Below are 19624 nucleotides of genomic sequence, written 5' to 3'. Positions count from 1 at the left end.
CTGGTATATTCTACCATACGTATGTTTCTTGGCACATTTAGTCCACTCTCATCTCGAAGACTCACACCCCACCCCACTAACATACTAATGTAGAATAATTGGATTAGTAGAAAATAACCTAATTTTAAACTTTGCCATTGCCATTGTCTTGCAATCTAATCTAGTTCTTTATCTTTTAAATGAGAATAAGACTATATTACAAAGATATTTTGGGTTTGAAGTAACAAAAAACAACTCAAAATAGCTCAAACAACAAAGATCATTTACTAGCCCAAGTAGCCAAAAGGAACAAAAGCAAGCCATTCATCCTGTTGTATCCTAGTACCTCAGGATGCCTTCACTGGAAAGTAAAAGAAAACCCCAATTCAAATTTTTGCAAACGCTAGGAAGAATAAATCTGCAGGTGCTATACACATTAATATTTCTCTACAATTCCCTTGAGCTTTATATGGTTATTTCACATTTATGTTGTCAAATAATTATATTTCCTGATCACAGTTACTCTTTCATTGCTATCTCAGCTCCTTGCCTGTTTACGTCATAGTATTTATCATAATTTCCTGTTATGTTTCTTATTTACTGCTTGCTCTCTGCCTGTCTGAAAGCAGGGTCCATGTGTATCTTTCACCACTATATTCCCAGCGCCTGGAGCACTGCCTGTAACAGTAAGTTCTCAGAAAATACTCACCAACTGATTGATTTACCTCCCATCGCCACCTGTATGGTAGGAAAATGGTAGTTTCCCCACACCCTCGTTAAGACTGTATGTCATACAGTTTTAAATTTTGGCCGGATAGATAAGACAGTATTTTTTTTTTCTTTTCTCTTCCAGGTGACCTCCTACTCATCCTTCAAAACCTTGTTCAGACATCCCTCCTCTGAGAAACTTTCCTCACACCAACTCTTTCAATCCTGCTCTGCCCAGTTTTTCTCCCTTCCTTGTGCTCTAACACGTTTTCCACTACGTTTTACGAGCAGAGCACGCTGTTTTGTTGAGCATCTCTACTACTTAAAAGCGCCTCTAATGGGGGGCCCTTGTCCTGCGCCAGTGCTTGGACAGTTGCCACGGAGACCGACTCGTTTCCAGAGTTAACGGTTGCCCAGGAGATGCATGCGGGCGATCTTTAGTTTTCACACTGTAGCCTTTCGAGAGAAACGAACTTTATGGCATTCTTCTCCGCTCCGTCTACGGATGCCAGAAGAAGCCTTTGATCGGTGCACCCCAAGCGAAAACTGCCGCGGACTCCCGGGTTCTTTCCGCCTTTCAGGTATCAGGTATCCAAGGACGATCGTCCAGAGGAGCCGAAATCCCGCAGGGATCTGGGAAATGTAGTTTATCCAGGAGTCTGCGCAGACGCAAAGGTATGCAGGGGACGGGTTGCGGATGCAGCGGCGGCGCTATGGTGGGGATTACGTGTGGGGAGCGAACTCTGCGTGGGAAGCCGACCCAATTGCCAGGTAATTGAGGACCCGAGTATTAATGACACTCATCGTATCCTCCCCATCTTTGGCCACGAATGCAGCTTGGAGCGGTCTTATGCCACCTAGGGGGCATACAGAGGTGCGAGAAGTTGGTGCCGTGGGGCGGCAGGGACGTGGCTGGCTCGCAGCCTGAGGCCCGGCGGCGGCGACATTAGAGGCCGGGCTTTGGGCGTGGTAGAGGCGTGGCGATGAGCAGGGTTAGTGTGGGGATTGGCTGAAGTGGGCTTGGGGAGGATGGGTTGAGCCAATGAAGCCGGAGTAGGAGAGACGCGCTTACGTTCTGAGAATCCTTAAGTCCAGTAGGGAAACTGAGGCTCAGAGAGCAGTGGGGATTCGTCCAGAGTTGTTCATTGATCTCTTGCTCTTGGTTTGGAGACTCGTTGGCTGAATTGAATGGTGCGGAGACAGCTTAGTTTCTCAGTTTGTTTCTAAGCTGACTTTCTATGGAAGTAAATGTTTAGTGTAAGAAATCTGTTATTATTGCTTTACTAGTAATACATTTTTCAGTCACTTATTAATTGCCAAGTACTGTGTTAAGGTAGAGGTTAAGCGCTAGGGTTCCAAGTTTATATATGCTAATCTTACAAAATAAATAAAATGTATAATAAAACGTGTTGAGTGCTTATTATGAGCCAAGAGTAGTTTTACTCTTAATGCTAATAACTACTAAAAAGTATTAATTGTACTGAAACAGCTAGTATTTATGCATCTTAGGTGCCAGACAGCTCTAAACGTTGCCCACGTATTTAATCCTTACATCCTCCCAGTGGAGTCCCTACCATTGTTACTGCTGTGTTATATGAGGCAAAAGCCTCATGGGGTGATGGCACTTGCCCAGGGTCACCATCTATTAAAGGACAGAGTGGAGTCTTTGCCTTTAGCATAGTGGTTAAGTATCCAGGTCTGGAGCCTGACTGATCAGGTTCAAATCCTAGCTCTAGCACTTTTACACTGAACAACAGGTCAACAGGGGCAAGTTTCCTTAACCCTTTGACCACAGTGTGTCCATTTTTATCTGTTTTATACAGTGGGTTCTTAGGGATAATTTCTTAGACTAGTATCTTTTCAATGTTAGGCATCCACATGCCACCTCCTTGGTTTTTGCATCCTCCTGAGATGCCAAGTGCCTGCACCTCAAGATTCTCCTATTTATTTCAAGCAATGCCCTTTAAAACTTGTGGACACAGCTGTGAATCACTTGCCATGAATGGGTGTTAAGAGTAATGCAACAAATACAATGGTTTGCACATTTTCGATGGATAGCATTGTCCACCCAAAGTGCTAAGTCAAGTCCTGCTCTGCCAGCCAGAGACATGAGATGTAAGGTGTTAAAGTTGCATTCTCATTGAGGTGACCAGAAGCATCAACAGACATAAAAAGGGAGTAACTTTCTCAGTGTGTGTTGATATTTTCAATATAGTGTTGTCTTCCAAAACATTGGTGTCTGTGACACTTTAGAAAACACTAGTAAAAGAGTTCTGTAAGCAGAAAATTCGAAAACCATTCATCTAAAGCAAAGTAATCCCAAACTATGAGAGAGGAAACAAACAAACAAACAAAACAGGCCAGGACTGGCACTTTCCAAGGACTTTAGAAAGGCATTTAGAGGCTTTTGAAATACCTCTTCTGTAGCACCCTAATACTTAAAATACCAGAATCTGCACGTGTAAGAGAGGACAGGAAGTTAATATGTGCTAGATGCAAGCAGTTACTTGCAGGGTGTTGCTGTGGATGTGGAAGAGAGACTTTTGTCCTGAATACTTTTATATTGCTGGACTGTTTCTAACGAATGTAATTATGCATCACTTCTGTAATATAAAATGGTAACCTGTCCATTGTGGAATGTCTGAGAAATACCACAAAGACTGAGGAACAAACTTATTTAACTCAGAAATACTCTGGTGAATTTTTTCTGTAATCATAGAATTATTTCTATTTGGAAAGCTTCTAGAGGCTGATCTCCCGCTTTCATCACTTATTATATCATGAACCCTTTCCAATATCATCAGAAAGTCAAGCAAGTACTTACGGTGCTATCACTGAGACCACCAGTATCTAGTTCTCCTCTCTTCGATGAGGAGACTTCCCAGGTCATTCTGCAGTTAGGCCAACATGACTAGTTGTGACAAAGGGGACATGAATGGAAGTGACCTACAGCACTTCCTAGCTGAGGAAGTGATAAACGCAGTAGCCTCCAGCTCTTTTCCTATCGTGGTAACTAAGGCCACATGTTCCAACTGGTGGGGCTGCACCCTGATCTCTCGGGTGAATACAACAGCCCTAGCCAGCCCACAGTGGATACGTAGCATGAGCAAAATAAATCTTTGTTCTGTTCAGCCCAAGAATCGACAAGTGTGTTGCCAAAGCATAATTCTGGTACAGTAGTCCATCGGCAGAGTTCTAGGCTTTAGTGAACTCAGTGTTACCCAAACCTTATTCAGTTATATACCACTATCAACTTTTTTGCAGATGTATACCATGCATTTTCCTTTAAATAAGTTTTGTGGTTTTTTTTACTTAAATCATTTTTTTTTAAAGATTTTTATTGGGGAAGGGGAACAGGACTTTATTTTTTTTCCCAAGTCAAGTTGTTGTCCTTTCAATTGTAGTTGTGGAGGGCACAGTTCAACTCCAGGTCCAATTGCCGTTGTTAGTTGCAAGGGACAGAGCCCACCATCCCTTGCGGGAGTCGAACTGGCAACCTTGTGGTTGAGAGGATGCACTCCAACCGAGCCATCTGGGAGCTCAGCAGCAGTTCAGCTCAAGGTGCCGTGTTCAATCCTAGTTGCAGGGGGCAGAGCCCACCATCCCTTGCGGGAGTTGAGGAGTTGAACTGGCAACCTTGTGGTTGAGAGCCCACTGGCCCATGTGGGAATCGAACCGGCAGCCTTCGGCGTTAGGAGCACGGAGCTCCAACTGCCTGTGCCACTAGATCGGCCCCAAATCAATTTATTTTTAAAGAGAACTTTCTACCACTACCATGAGTAGGAAACTAGTGTCTTTTATCAGTAAAAGAAAAAAGTGGGGGGGCGAGGAGGTGTGAAAATAAATGCCAAGAGAACCAAATAATATTAAATTCCAGCTAAAATTATTGCCTGAGCCTGAAGTCTGCTGTGTCTTTGTAATTTGAGTAAACACAATGCTGCCCACTCTTCCTTCTTAATTAAGTAGGATTGTACTAGAATGGAAAAGTGGTTTGGTGATGTATTTGAGGACCGGCTTTGTGTGGTTCCTCTGTGGTCCATGCCCTGCCCACTTTGGGAAAACAGCCTTAACTGCCCTCTTGGGGGATGTTTTTCACCATTACAAGCCCTCCCCCCCACTAGAATGTGAGCACTTGGCAGGCAGGGACTCTATGCCCAGCATCCAGCCAGGTGTGTGGCACCAGGCTGAGAGAAGGAAGCAACACTTTTAGACTCAAAACTTTAATCAGAGAACCAACATGTATACATGAAGGGTGTTTCTACACTGGCCAACAGCAACACAGGTCATTAATTACAAAGACTGCTCCCCGCATCTAGTGGCTGCTGATTTTCTACAGAGCCTCTGACCTGTATGTTTGGTATCAAAATTCTCATTGAACACACTTCTCAATTTGAGTTCCCACCTCTGCCCCACCCGCAACCCTTTGTACACCCCTTTAGTATATAACAGCCCTGATGCCCAGACTAGACTGATTTCCAAGGGCAAGGACCAAGAGCAGGGAGTTGAACCTTTCAACCATTAGAAAACCAGTACTCTCCCCACTGTGCTGTGGGCCCAACGGTCAGCCATTAAGTTCCTAGTTTCAACAATAAAATCAACCAGCTAAACGCAAGGTGCAAGATTTTAAAAGCCCAAGAGCACAGGGCACATACTCCTAAACTTTTTTAGCACCAAAAATATGAAAGACATTTGAAGTGTGTGTCCTGTCTTCCTAAGATTGTGCTTCAGCAAACAGGTGACTGAGTTGCTTAGTGAGTGGGACACAAAAGCCCAGAGCTGAAGAGGTGCCATCAAGAGGAAGCAGAGTGTGTGGTTCCATGAGGTGAGTCTAAGATGTAGAACAGGCCTGGCCAAGGTGAGTGATTGACTCAAGGGCTCCAACAGGAAGCACTGTTTCCTCACTGGGCTTCCAACAATCGGTGATCCTAGAACTTGCTGTGACGTGAGGGAATGTGGCATTTTAAGATGTCACTTGTCAACAAACAGCACTCCTCTATGAAAATGGGGCCATTCATTTCCCTTGGATTCCAGAAGCTTCTATCCTGGCACCTAGCAAAGCACCTGGTGAGTGCTTTGGACAAATGGTGAATAAGGAACATTCCAGCAGTTGTTATTACCATACATCACAATTTCCACCAAGCTACTCTGTAGAGATCATATTAGCTGTGTGGCAACATCCAGTGCAGTTTTCCTAACTGAATCCAGCTGTTTCCAGTATCATTAACTCCCGTGACAAACTGGGTCTCATACTATACAACCAACAACTTTAAATGGGGAAGGAGATCATGGGAAACGGTGGCATGTGTATGTATGTGGGAGGGGTCCTTTTGAGTCACAGGTTTAGGATGTTAGGAGTGGCAAGTTTTAGCCATTTGATGTTAGTTTACGTGGTCTTCTTGGCTTTCTGTGGTTTAGTTAAGAAAATACTAGGACAGAGCAGAGAGGAGGAAAGGGAAAGGCTAGACTTCTTGTTAAAAAAAGATTAAGGTTTGGGGAACTGAATTAAGCCAAGGGTATTTTGGAGAAAAACTAAAAATTAAAGCCATGTATAATGTTAGTTAAGAATATTAAGTGCAGTAAATAGAGGGTTGCTAATTCTCTTCCTTTTAACATAAAAGAATATGTATCTGTTGTATCTGATATATATGTGTAGCCCATGCTTGATGAGTACTTACTACATGCTGGGCACTCAGTTCTAAGTGCTTTACATCTACTTCCTTATCCTCACAACAGCCCTCTGAGGTAGGTAACTATTATTGTGCTTGTTATATACATGAGGATGTTGAGGCCCTGAGAGGTTCCATGACTCTCCTTAGATCACTTAGGTAGTGGATGGCAGAGCTGGGATTTAACTCAGTAGACTGGTTCAAGTCCACCTATGAATTTGGACACTACAGTTTTGTGTTTTCATTGTTTTAATGAAAATTGTGTGCAAGTTTTCTAATTTTTATCAATAAAGATATTTATTTGTTTTGCCGAGGGTATGGGGAGGGCCTACAATGTAATAGTTTCAACTTTAGGCCTCAGATGATGTTCTCAGATGACGGGGGACCCTGCTGCCACCCAGTGGCCACATGTAGTGTTTTACTTCTTACTTTTTAGTGTGAACTTGCTGATGTCGGAGTAGACCTAAGCGGCAGGGAAAGGCTTTCTGACAGTGTTGACACGGATATGGTTTCTCTTGGGTGTGAACTCTCTGGTGCTGACTGAGATGGGCACTGAGGCCAAAGGCTTTCCCACACACGTCGCAGATGTAAGGCTTCTCTCCAGTGTGAATTCTCTCATGCTGCCTCAGATTTGCTTTCTGGGAAAAGGCTTTCCCACATTCAGCACATATGTAAGGCTTCTCCCCGGTGTGAACTCTCCGGTGAACAGAAAGGCACGAGCTTTGGCTGAAGGCTTTCCCGCATTCCTGACAAATGTAAGGCTTTTCTCCAGTATGAACTCTGCGGTGTCGAATGAATGGAGCATTCAAACTGAAGGTTTTCCCACAATCACCACATTTATAGGGTTGTTCACCTGTGTGAACTCTCTGATGTTTAGAAAGGTGCCAGCTGTAGTGAAATGTCTTTCCGCATTCCTTACACTCGAAGGACTTTTTTTCAGCATGAGTTCTCTGGTGCTGGACAAGGTAGTTACTGTGCACAAAGATTTTGTCACACTGGTTACATTTAAAGGGTTTCTCGGCAGTGTGACTCAACTGATGTTCTGAGAGATGTGCACTTTGGCTGAAGCTCTTTCCACATTCATTACACTTAAAGGGGAACTCACTCTTGTGGATGCTCTGATGTTTGGTGAGGGAGGTGCTGCGGTTGAAGGCCTTCCCACAGTCCCCACATTTAAATGGCCTCACTCCAGAGTGGATCATCTGGTGGCGGGTAAGCTGTATAGTTTGGCCAAAAGCTTTGCCACACTGGTTACATTCAAAGGGCTTCTCCCGGGTGTGAATCCTCTCGTGCTGAGTCAGGTATTTGCTGCAGCTGAAGGTTTTCTCGCATTTGTTACACTTAAAGTGCTTCTCACTGATCCCTGGATGCTCTTTCTGGTCTAAGTTCTGATTCAAGATCTTCCCGCTCTCGTCAAGTCCTTGTTTTTCTCGGGTGTGAACGCTCTGGTGGCATGTTAGGGTCAAGTTGCAAATGAAGCGTTCACCACACTCTTGACATTCGTAGCGGGTTTCCACAGCATGAGTTTTCTGGTGTAGAACAAGGTGTTCATTATGGCTGAAAGTCTTCTTGCATTTGGCACAGCTATAGGGCTTTTCTGTGGCATGAACGGACTGGTGTCGAATCAGGTGGGAGGGCCGGCTGAAGGTCTTGACACATTTTTGACATTTGTGGGGCCTGTAACCCGTGTGAATCCTCTGATGCTCATTAAGGTGAGTGTTCCGGTAGAAGGCTTTCCCACATTCATTGCATTTGTAAGATTTCTCTCGGCTGTGAACCCTCTTGTGGCTCTTTAGGGTCAAGATATGGCTGAAGGATTTCCCACACTCACCACACTTGTACATTGTTTCTCCAGTGTGAACAGACTGGTGTTTGATGAGTGCTGAGCTCTGCTGAAAGGCCTTCCCACATTCCTGACACTGAAAGGTAGTTTTTGCAGTATGAATTTTTTGATGTTGGAGGAGGTATTTGCGAAAGTTGAAAGTCACCTTGCATTTGGCACATTCATAGCGCTTCCGAGTGTGGGTCTTCTGATGCTGAGTAAGACCAAAGGTTCGGCTGAAACTCTTGCCACACTCGTTACACTTGTAGGATTTACCACCTGTGTGGGTTTTCTGCTGCTCCACAGGCTGTGAACCGTGACCTGATGGACAGTCATTGTCTTGACTCTTATGTAGTTTCTCTGCAGTGTGAATTTTCTGATGCCACAGAAGGTGTGTATTTTGACTAAAAGTTTTCCCACATTTGTTACACACATAGGATTTGTAGCCTGTGTGAGTTGTTGGATTCACAAAAAAGCACGAACTCTGGTCAAAACTATTCTCATACTCTTCATTCACAGTGGGTTTCTCTCTCATATGAATAATCCAGTGCTGGATAAGATCGCAACTGCGGCTGAAGCACTTCTCACATTCACTACATTTATATGGTTTCTCCCCTCCCTGGACAATATCCTGCTGACTTTGGTCTGAGTGGTTGCTAAAGTCATTCCTACATTCCTGAGACTTACTTGGCATCAGGCTTTCTTCAGGAAGATCATGGATCACAGAATCCTCTCCTGTGAAGAGGAGGGGCTGAGGACTGAGGCCACTCTTGAGTTCATGACTCTTGTACTCTGTGGGACTTGCCACGTTGGTGACAATGTCAGATCTCAGAAAACTTTCTGGATCTCCTACCAAACTGTCTAACCAGCTGTCATCCATGTAGGCTTCTCCCAAGTTGGAGTTCCAGAGGCCATCCTTGGAAAATGTCTCCATAATCTCCTGGGGGAGTCCTTCTCCCAAGAAGTCCTGCAGCAGAGGAGAGTTCTTGGCTTGATCCATGTCTGCAAGAGAAGGAAAGTGCAAATGTGTCCTGTTCCGCAGGGTGAAAAGAAAAGAGCTGCAGGGTGAGGACACAGACAGGAGGGAGAACGGGGAACGGGTCCTGAGTCAAGCCTGTCCATCCTGGGGACAAAGGAGAAGAGGCCAAAGTGGTGATGCAGGGAGAACTGGCATCACAGGAAACAGCGAGCCCATGACCAGGAGCATTAAGATGGGAGTGGGCAACGGGAGGGCCTCCACCAGGAAGGGGGGACTTCTCGGCAGACACTCTCCACCGTCACCCTCATCAGCTAAGACCTACTTCCTAGAAGTGCACTGTTCATGGGGGCATGAGATATAAATGATAACAATGCCATACGACTGTCACCATGGAGTATACATTTGCGTGTTAGTCAAGTCGTGGCTCTACATGCTTGGGAATAGTCTGTATGTTGAGGTGGCAGAAACAGATATGCAAGGCTGCAGGAGTCTATGCCTGGGTTAGTCACCTACATGAAAATAGCGGTGTGCTGAATAAGGTTGCAGAGGGCTCATGCTAACGAACTTCTGAGAGGTGAATGGAGCTGCATGCTGACCAGGTGGGGTGGAGGCTGACTGAGCTGTGCAGCCATCACTCTATGGTCTCTGGTTCAGGGGCCCTTCTCCTCATGTTAATGATCTAACCACGAATAAAGCCTCCTGTGCCCCGGGCAAGGACCCTGCCTCTGCTTTCCCAGTAGTGACCTCTTGACCAGTGTCACATCAGGAATCCTCACTGCTTAACCTGATCCCTCTGGGGGACTGTGGCAGAGTGAATGCTCTTGGCAGCATTTAGGCCCAGGCTTGAGTTACTAACAGATGTGACCATCCGCTGTGCTCCATGGGCCAGAAAGGAGGGCTAGGCCTATACAAAGGAAGGTGAAACAGGTAGACCACGATGTCCACCTGGGTGCTCGGGGGCACAAGGCAGGAAGATGGAGTGACCAACTTCAGGGACGGAAGGCCTCCCCTTGCTGCGCCTGCAAGGACCAGGAGGGGACAGAGGAAACATGTGACATCAGGACAGTCACATGTTGAACGCTGAACTAGACAAAGACAAGGTGGGCATACAGAAAGAGGGTCCTGATCCCTGTCAGGACGAGGGGACAGAACCAGCGTGTGGCAGAGTGAAGCCCAAAAGCCAGGGGTCCTGGTGGCTGGGTAGACATACTGGGTATGGACGGAGGTTCTGAGGATGGAGGGCACACACAGGCCACACCCCAGGACCTCGCCACCATCCCCCCAGATGCTGGTGGCCCCTCTTCACCCACTCACCAGGGCCTGCAACTTCTGGACTTCCTCTCACCAAGGCTTCCAGCTCTTCCCCACCATCTGGATAGGAGGTCAGATTGGATCTGGGGGAGTCTGCAGGGAGAGAACGGCACTGTCATCAACCAGGACATGGAGGGCCATCCAGCTGCTCAGTGGGAACCTTCTGGTTCTCCTGATTATTCAATGTTTTGTCCAGCATACACTCCTGGGGGCCAGATGCTGCACTGCACAACTCCAGGGACACCTGCCCTGCAGAGTACCCAGTCCAGTTGAAGAGAAGCACCCACAGTCACAATCCAGGTGATCGGGATCAGAGCTGTGACAGCTGGGGCTGGGGATACAAAGGACGTGCAACAGCTCAAGGGATGAGCAGAGTCTGCCAGACGGAGAGACCCGTACTTACTCAGCCATTGACCATTCACCTGTGGACCACACATTGCCTGAGACCTTCATGAGCCAGGCCCTGTGATGGAAGATGTCAGGGTCCCAGAACCCAAGGCATCCTGCCTTCCGCAGACTTCCTCAAGGAAGGGAGCAGAGTCATAATCCAGGGATACGTGCTATGGTGGAGGAAAGGCCATTGCGGGCTTTAAAGATGAAGCCAAGCAATGCAGGCAGCTTCTAGAAACTAAAAAGGAGCAAGGAAACAGACTCCTCCTGAAGCCTCCAGAATGAAACAGCCCTGCCAACACTTTGATTTTAGCCCAGTCAGACCCCTTTCAAACTTCTGACTGTAAGACAATAAATGTGTGTGGTTTTAAGCTACTACATTCGTGCCATTTGTAGAAGCAGTCACAGGAAACAAATACGCTCCTCATTTATACATACAGATGTGTGCACAGGAGTCAAGGGAAATGCATTTTTACTGTGTGCTGGAGTTTAAAAATAGAAAAGACACTGAAATTGGACCTCCTCTAAGCTACTTCTTAGCAGACACTGAGTAGTTTGGAGAAAATCTGTCCCAATGTGACAAAATTACATCAACTGATAGTTTCCAGTGTGTAAGCTTGTATTTTTCACATCTTTGGAATAAATTCTTCTGTTTTTGGAAAAGAATGGAGGAGCTAGAGAAAGGGAAACGAGTCAGCTGGGAAGGGGGACACTGATGCGGAGCTGGGGTGCTGTGGCCCTGGAGACGCACAGTCCCAGCTGGAGTCACGGCCATGCCGTCCGCTGACTGTTCGATGCTGGAGGTCCCAGCCTGGCGAAAAGGGTTAACAGTAGGCTGACTGCTCTCCTGGGAAAGGCCCGCCTGGGAACCTGGATTTCAGGATGGTGCCCAGCAGTCCCTGACCAGTAAGAGGAGCTCCCTGTGTCTAAGCTCCTACCTGGCCTAAACTATTGTGCTGAACACCAGCTTTCCTTCTGGGAGTCTAGAACGTTGGTATGCTCCAGACAGAGGGCGCCTGTGTGACCGAGCACCCAGTAATAATCCTGGGTGCTCAGTCTCTAAGGAGCTAGCTTCCGAGGCAGACAATATTTCACGTGTTGTCATACCTCGGTCCCAGGGGAATTAAGTGTGTCCTCGTGATTCCACAGGGAGAGGACTCTAGAAGCTGCACTGGACTCCCCTGGCCTTCACCCCGCACGACTCCCCTTTGCTGACTGTGCTCTGTGTCCTTTCGCTGGGATGGCACATGGTGTGAGTACAGCCATATGCTCAGGCCGCAAGTAAGGCCTCCTAGTAAAGCACCAAGCCTGGCCCCCAGCATAGCTGTGAAGATGACTTCTCTTTGAAGCTGTTTAAGAATGCCCAGCAAAACAGGGACAGCCAAACTGCTTCAGGGATGACTAAAGGATTGAAGGAGAGAGTTCTAAGAGCTCACCCAGCACAGGACCTGGCTCCTGACACAGCATCTCCTGTTACTTATTCATTTATTAATTTAGGAACTGTTTATTGAGTCCCCATAGCAGGTACTGTTTGTTGCAAACGCGGGGTACACCAGTGAACAGCACAGGTGTACCCCTGAGGAGCCCTCAGGAAGCTCCCATCTGGCAGAAGACCGGTCATAAAAGCAGCAGTTAGAAAGTGAGGGAACAGTGGCAAGCTAAGCAGGAGAGAGAGGAGGGAGTGCTAATGGGGTTGCGATTTGAGTCTTAGGGAAGCCCCGAGGCAAGGAAGGGACAAGACTCTTCCAGGCAGAGGGGAGAGCACGTGTGAAGACCCCAAAGTGTCAGCATGAGGAATCACTCTAGAATGACCAAGAGGAAAATGCTGCTGAGACTGGAGCGGCAGGCAGGGGCCAGATCAGAGCTTCTCAACTTTGACACTAATGACATTTGGGGTCAGCTAATCCTTGGTTTAGGGGCTGTTCTTGTGTCTAGGATGTGTGGCAGCAACCCTGGGCTCTACCCACTAGATGCAAGGAGCACCCCCACCCCCCAGGTGGTGACAATTAGAAAGGTCACCAGCATTGCTAATGTCCCCTAGGGGGCAGAATCAGCCAGCTGGGCGCCAGTGGACTAGACCACACAGATTCTGAGCTGTTCAGGAGCCGGGAGTTCACCCTGTGGGTGACGGGTGATCCCTGAGCAGGGTCAGAGTGCAGACTCACTCAGCAAGAAGAGGTCCTGGTAGTTGTCCAGGGCCGTGTCCCAGAACATGTTCCCCGGGTCCAGCCCCAGCGGCGCCCAGTCCTCCAACGTGAAGTCCATGGCCACGTCCTTGACGGTCTTAAATTCCTAAAACACAACACATTGTCAGTGCCTCCGGGGCGAGGGTTAGGGAGGGGAACGATGGCCCACTCGGTGTGCCCCCGCCCTCAACGTGCCAGCCCTTTGGCACAGACCGTCTCATTAGAGCCTTCAGACCTAAGAGACGGGGCATCCCCGTATTTGTAGGAAGGACAGAGTCTTGGAGAAGGACGTGATGTCCCGTCAAGATCACAAAGGCAGGACTCAACCCAGGTCTGCCTGATCCTAAAATCCATTTATTTCTTTTGCTTTTTTTCAGTGTTTGTTCAAGATTTTAAGTTTTTATTATGTAAACTTTCAAACACATACCCAAGTAGAGACATACATGCAATATACCGCCAGATATCCATCATCCAACTTCAACCCCCATCCTATTAGCATTTATCTGTTTTGTTCATTAAGCCTCTTTCCCCACTTTTATTTATTTTTTGTGGGGGCTAAAATATTTCAAAGTTAATCCAAAGTGGCATCTGATTTCACCTGTGACTACTTCAGGATTAACAGCAGAACCACTTACTATCACTGAATACACACACCATGTTCAAAGTCTATTCAGATTTGTTAGACATCTCAATGGTGTTTTTTCCCCCAATTTTCTTTTATTGTGGTAAAATACATATACAATTTACCATCTTAACCAATTTTTAGTGTATAGTCCTGTGGCATTAAGCACACTCATGCTGTTGTGCTACCATCACCACCATCCATCTCTAGAATTGTCTTCGTCTTGCAAAACTCAAACTGTCTGCATTAAATACTAACTTCCCTTTCCCCGCTCCCCAGGCCCGTCACCCACCACTCTGCTTTCTGGCTCTGTGATTTGGACTACACTGGGGGTTTCTATAGTTGGCTTGTCTGATTCAAAATCCACGGAGGCCCATGCCCTGTACTGGAGTGATACGCCTCAGAAGGGGTCCGGTAGCCGTACACCTCTACCCTTTTCATCCATTGTTCCTGATTTAGGTGCCACATTCTGGACATGGCGAACTGTTCCCTCTGGGTGTCATCTGGCTGCTCCTCTGCCCACTGCATCTCCTGGAAACCAGTCAGGAGAGCAGCAGCCTGATTAGATTCTGTACAACTCTGCGCAGATCTGGGTTGAGTCCTGCCTTTGTGACCTTGAGGGGACATCACGTCCTTCTCCAACAGCCCTCATAGGTGTTGCTGGGTCCACTTCGGGCTGCATAACTGCCTGGGGTGCCTGTCTGATTGCCCAACTTTCGGCGATGCCATCTTTCTTAATTTTAAAACTTCCCAGTGAATAGGTGTTTTGAATAAAAATTCAAATACTGGAGCAGTATTGACAATCAAAAGTGACAGCCTTCCCCCAGCACCCCATCTCCAGGTGAACCCGTGGCTGTCTGCTGTATTCCTTCCAGACCCTCATTAACACACGTGTGCACGGACACACTTCAATAAGAACAAAACCTGAGTCTTTAGTTTGGGTCTGAGCTTGGCCCCACTACCTTCCTCTGTGGGTAACCATTGGCAAGTAAGGTACATGCCCTTTCTGAGCCCTGATTCCTGCCCCATCTCCTAGGGCTGCTCTGCCAAGTGACTGAGATGCTGCTGGGACGCTCCTGTATGGTTCCTGGCACACAGGAAGGACTCAACCAGACGGCAGTTGTCTCTAGTGTGGCAGGGCTGACAGACATATGCAGGGACAACCACATCCGGTGGCTTTGTTCCAGTGAAGGCAGCAGGCAGTGCTACGGGAGACCAGAGCGGGGAAGAGCTGATTGTCAGGAAGGTGGAGGGACTGGGCTGGGTCTTGAAGGCGGTGTAAGCCTTCCCAGCCAGAGATGGCAGGCAGGGTATTGGAGCAGGAGGAGCCTGAGCAAAGTACAGTGTAACACTTTCCCACCAGGCCAAGAAGGGAGCAGCACTTGTGTGGAAAGGGAGAGAATGCCGTGGATGGGGGCAGGACCCGGATCATGCAGGAACGGGCCATGGACCCTGGATTTTCTCCTGTAAGCAATGATTCCTGAGCAGGACAGCAGGGACTGGGGGGGCCACCCTAGGACAGTCCAGGCCATCCGTGCAGCCCTTGGGGATGATCCATTAGGATGGAGGGCCCTTAGACTCACCTCAGTCATAGCCAACTAAGGCCCAGCAGCCAGAGTCCTCGTTTACGTTCCCCCTCCTCCTCCGCGTTCCCGGCGGGCAGGGCTGCAGGAAAGACAAGGGAACTGGGAGAAAGTCTTCCTTCCTTCTAGGGCTGATTTCCTGGCCATGCTGGATGAGCCCCCAAAATGTCCAGAAGTGGGATGAGTCAGAACATGAGTCTACCTACAGAAATCACAATGACAATGGTGTTCATTGAAACTACCCTGGCCCCACATTTCCACTGTGTTTCAGAGCCTACAAAACAACTTCACAACAATTGTCAGCACTTATCACAGCCAGTAATACACATTTGGGACCTTCTGTCTCGCTCTCTGCTGTGTGCTAGCACAGCACAGTGCCTGGAGACAGTAGGTAGTTTTTAAATATCTGTTGACAGATCACATGTGTCTCTCTAACTGAATCCCCAAAATGATGCTTCTGGGATTTCAGACTATTTATCATCTCTAGGATTTGAGTCCAGGAGATTCGGCCTCCAAACTGTTGCTATTTCTACAACAGCAAGAGTTCTTCAACTTTTTTTTTAACCATGACCCACGGTAACGAAGAAAATACATATCACGACTGCTCACTCAAATACATAAACAAAAGCTTCATGAAACGATACTTCATTTTACAAAGTAGAATGTACTGGGATGTTTTCTATTCCAGTTGGTTTTATTTTACTTCATTAAGAAAAATTGTAGTCACTGCCCGCTGAACTTTTTCATGACCCATAACATGTAAAACATTATACCCTGTGGCTTTTACACAGTTGTAGTCCCTGTAAATTTCCTAAGGAGCATGTAGTCCCTGTAAATTTCCTATGGAGCATTTGTGGGAAAGGTGTTAGGAAAATTTGCCTTCATTGGCTGATGTGAGCTTTTGTCTGTTAGCTTTTCGTTCCGTTGTTCCCACACATGAGGGACTGCATGTGGGGTTCCCTCCCGTGAGAGAGTGCACGTGAGGTACTGGTTAGCTTAGGGTTAAGACAATTTCTCCCTTGTCTCTTTCTCTGCAGGAGAGATATGGGATGATGTTGCTTTCTGTCTTTTTTTTGCCCGCACCAGCAGATGAGGTAGAAAAAGTAAGTAAGTTATATCAGAATGACATAACAGGCTTGTTGCCAGGCTTTGGAAGGCCTCGGGCTGATGGTCCCAGGCGAGAACAGTAAGTACTGTTTGTCCGAATAAACTGGCCCTTCAGCCGGATAAGCAATACTTTTATCTCAGTAACTGCCGGACCCTCCCAGAACTGGCCATTCCCTGAGGGGGAGACAGGAACAAGGAGCTTGGCTCTAAAGGTACATCTGAAAAAATATGTAAGACAGACCTCAGTTGGCAGTGTAATTTCGTCATTTTGTCATTGGTGATTCTTTATCATTCTAACATTTTGGAAACTCGTATACAACATGCAGCTTACAACACCTGCGGATGTCCTGACTTCCAGCCGCGAACCTGGTGAGGTCTGGCTGGTTCCCGGCCTCTCCAGTGTTGTTCCCCACGGTTAGCCTTCTTGAGAACTGGTTAGCAGTTTGAAAACTTGTATACAGCTTGCAGCTTACACATCAGGAGATGCCCAAATGTCCAGCAACAACAGCAGCAACAGAAACAACAGCAGGAACATTCTTGGGAATTAGCAGGCAACATTGGGGAGACACGCCTCAGCTTTCCCAGCTGCAGACCTGGCAAGGTTTTGATTCCTGCTCTTTCCACTTTTGTGTTTCCTAAGGTGTGGTGAGCTTTTGGCATCTACTATACTAGTTGCTATCCTATAGAGCTTATTACTGCTTTTGGATACTCCTTACTGATGTTATTCATGTATTTAGCCAAGTGATTTTTGATCAATAGTAAACATATGTTGGGATCTCTTCAAACTTATATGTATGTGTACTCCTTTGACGTGACATTGTTATCAATGCATATAGTTCAGTCTTAACCACCTTTACTTTCTGTCATTAGCACATTCTTTTAAGTGCTTTTGTCTTTTGCTATTGCATATTGCTAAATAAATTGATTACATATTGCTAAATAAATTAATCCCTCTCTAGTGTGCTCCTCTTTCTTTTACAGCATTGAAAACACGCCATATCACAAAGCAGCAGGATGACTTAATGAACAGGTCCACAATTCTTAAGCCTCTGGGGCCAAATGTGCTTTGAAATTTTCAGAGTTTAAAAAGGTGATATATACATTTATACAATACATGTCATTAACATCCCAGTACAGTGTGGAACAGGCAGCATTTTATTATTGAACGCTTCAGTATTTCTAGAGTGAAGGGTATAAATATTCACTCGAGGTAGGATTAAAGGTTATAAATCACTGCAGTTCTGATCAGGTTTTGGTACCAAATTTATGAAAGAAATGGTCTTCAGAGTTTTCTAGATTTTGTGATTGCAGATAAGGCAATGTGGTATACCAGTAAGTGCTAACGTTTACTCACAATGATTTTCCTCACGTGACAGAGGTAAGCCTTGGCTTGCGAATATAATTCAGTGCACAGATGTTTTATTTGTCCTACAATGTTGGCAGATAGGAAGTTTTGAAAGAAAATTATTTTAAGTAGTTCCACACTTGAAAACTGGGAAATATCACCTAAAAATTCGATTTCCAGCTTCTGAAAAATCCTATGGTTTGGCCACGCTGGGTCTGCATTCCTGTGGAATTAATTAGTTGGAGTTCATTTAAAGCTAGCGTCCCCCTTAGATGGGGCTGGTGCTCCCTGAAGCCCCACAGCCCTCACCCATGTGGGTTCTCTCCTTTATCTGCCTGGCCCTCATGAGTCTGAGATCTCTGTCTAGTTTCCAAATCACGTTCTGTCCGTATCTCATATACTCTCGGCCCTGGGAGGGAAGAAACGGGGTCACCCAGCCTGTAAGAGTGACTTGAGCCAAACAATTATGGGGCTGGAAAACCTTGGGCCCTGGTGTCTTGCCTCTTTCTAGTGTGGGATGATGGCCAAATCATGCACCCTCTCCATACGTACAAAATGGGGCAAATACAACAGACCCACAGTCCCTTATCTGTAATTCGAAAAACCCAAAACTCTGGAAACCAGAACTTTATTCATCAACTGGCAGCAAAACTTAAACCGAAGTGACACAGGCGTGACTATTCACCCCTTTCCCGGCAGAAACATTCATTTTCCAAGAATTGCCCGAGATCCCGCTGGGGGTGTTGCCCAATTATGAAATATGCACCCTACTATCTTCCTAAAGTCGGATTCCCGAGACGATCCTGGTGCCCAGAGGATCCGGTAAGACCTGGGGGCTACCCTGATCTCTCACTGCTGAAGGGGCCGTTACAGAAGGAAAATGCGAGGACAGCACGGCTCGTGGCACACTGAAAGTATTTAAATAAATGTTCAATCTGTTGACCTTCTGAAGAACTCCAATTCATTCACCCCTCAAGATCCGGCCCAGCTCTGCCAACGGCTTCAGGCAGTCCACGCCCCCTTTCTGCCTCGGTTTCCTCACCCCAAAATAAAATAGAATCGTTCCTCTCAAGGCTGCCAACGAGGATTGGAAACCACTTTAACAAGAGCCTGGCCTGTAACAGGTTGTGAACAAGGGTTCAAGAGTCCACCTAGACCCACCGCCCAAGGGGACGCGCCCCCGACCGTAGTCGCCCCAGGAGCATTCTGTTACCCCTCAGGAAGAATCGAGCCCCCAAGCCTCCAGAGTCCTCAGCGGTCCCAACACCGGCGTCTCCTCACCTTGAGACTGCTGTCCGCCGAATTAACAGACGCGACCCCAACTCCGGGAAAGCGGAAGCCCCTATTCCTCTCACGGGCGCCTCCTCGCAGCCACTTCCGGTGCCGCGTGAATCTCAGAATTTCCCTACGCAGAACCTTCCGCCCCAACGCCAGGACTCCGTTTCCCAGAGGGCTGTGCGGCCGCCTTCGCCTGTGTTCCGGTCTCCACCCGCTCCTTCGTCCTTAAAGGTCCTGCTGAGCCCTCCGGGAACCAGAGTAGAAACAGAATCGGGCCCGGGAGGCAACTGGGTATTGTAGTCCAGCTTTTCCCATGTTGAAAAATAACATAATCATCCTTTCCTACCTTTTCTGGAAGATGGGGAAGCCTTTCCATTTCTCAGAGAGACAACCAGAGAACTGTAGAAACGCGTGGAGGAGGAAATCGTATTCCTGAGAATACGCGTGAAAGTAACGGACATAGTTGAGGCTGGAGAAACAATATGACTTCTGCCTAATAGTTCATTCCTCCTTACGATTGGCTCCATATTGGCACATGCGCAGTGGAACCAGCGTGCCAAAGAGGGCGGAATGGGGGTGGGCCATGAGGAAATGATCCGTCCCCCAGCCTCGAGTCAGAGGTCTGGCCTGCCGCGAAGGCGTCTGGGA

At 47.1% G+C, this 19624-nt stretch overlaps 1 protein-coding gene across 4 annotated transcripts; it reads right to left on the bottom strand.

Moving 5' to 3' along the window:
* Positions 1 to 4508: 4508 nt before the first annotated feature.
* Positions 4509 to 19539, bottom strand: ZNF473 (zinc finger protein 473). 4 transcript variants are annotated; one of them, XM_033129581.1, is made up of 6 exons: positions 18980 to 19310; positions 16690 to 16889; positions 15247 to 15448; positions 13021 to 13147; positions 10469 to 10558; positions 4509 to 9177 (listed from the first exon to the last, which is right to left on the bottom strand). In XM_033129581.1, exons 3-6 carry the CDS (start codon positions 15253 to 15255, stop codon positions 6779 to 6781), a joined length of 2625 nt encoding a protein of 874 aa, XP_032985472.1. In that variant the 5' UTR covers positions 15256 to 15448; positions 16690 to 16889; positions 18980 to 19310; the 3' UTR covers positions 4509 to 6778. The 4 variants fall into 4 exon arrangements, with proteins under 4 accessions (XP_032985472.1, XP_032985473.1, XP_032985471.1 ...); XM_033129582.1 differs by lacking the exons at positions 16690 to 16889; positions 18980 to 19310 and adding an exon at positions 19323 to 19539 and having other exon boundaries at positions 15247 to 15328; XM_033129580.1 differs by lacking the exons at positions 16690 to 16889; positions 18980 to 19310 and adding an exon at positions 19323 to 19538.
* Positions 19540 to 19624: the final 85 nt, after the last annotated feature.

Source organism: Rhinolophus ferrumequinum, chromosome 15 (genome assembly GCF_004115265.2).
Source record: "Rhinolophus ferrumequinum isolate MPI-CBG mRhiFer1 chromosome 15, mRhiFer1_v1.p, whole genome shotgun sequence".
Classification (NCBI taxonomy): Eukaryota; Metazoa; Chordata; class Mammalia; order Chiroptera; family Rhinolophidae; genus Rhinolophus; species Rhinolophus ferrumequinum.
This window is presented reverse-complemented; position numbering and strand designations above follow the sequence as displayed.

Excerpts from the sequence above, each read along its gene's own strand:
- ZNF473 (XM_033129582.1), bottom strand. Across the intron at positions 10,559-13,020 it reads CCAGGACCTCTTCTTGCTGA|ACTCCCCCAGATCCAATCTG; the intron begins GTGAGTCTGCAC and ends CTCTCCCTGCAG. Across the intron at positions 9,178-10,468 it reads TCCAGAAGTTGCAGGCCCTG|ACATGGATCAAGCCAAGAAC; the intron begins GTGAGTGGGTGA and ends CTTCTCTTGCAG.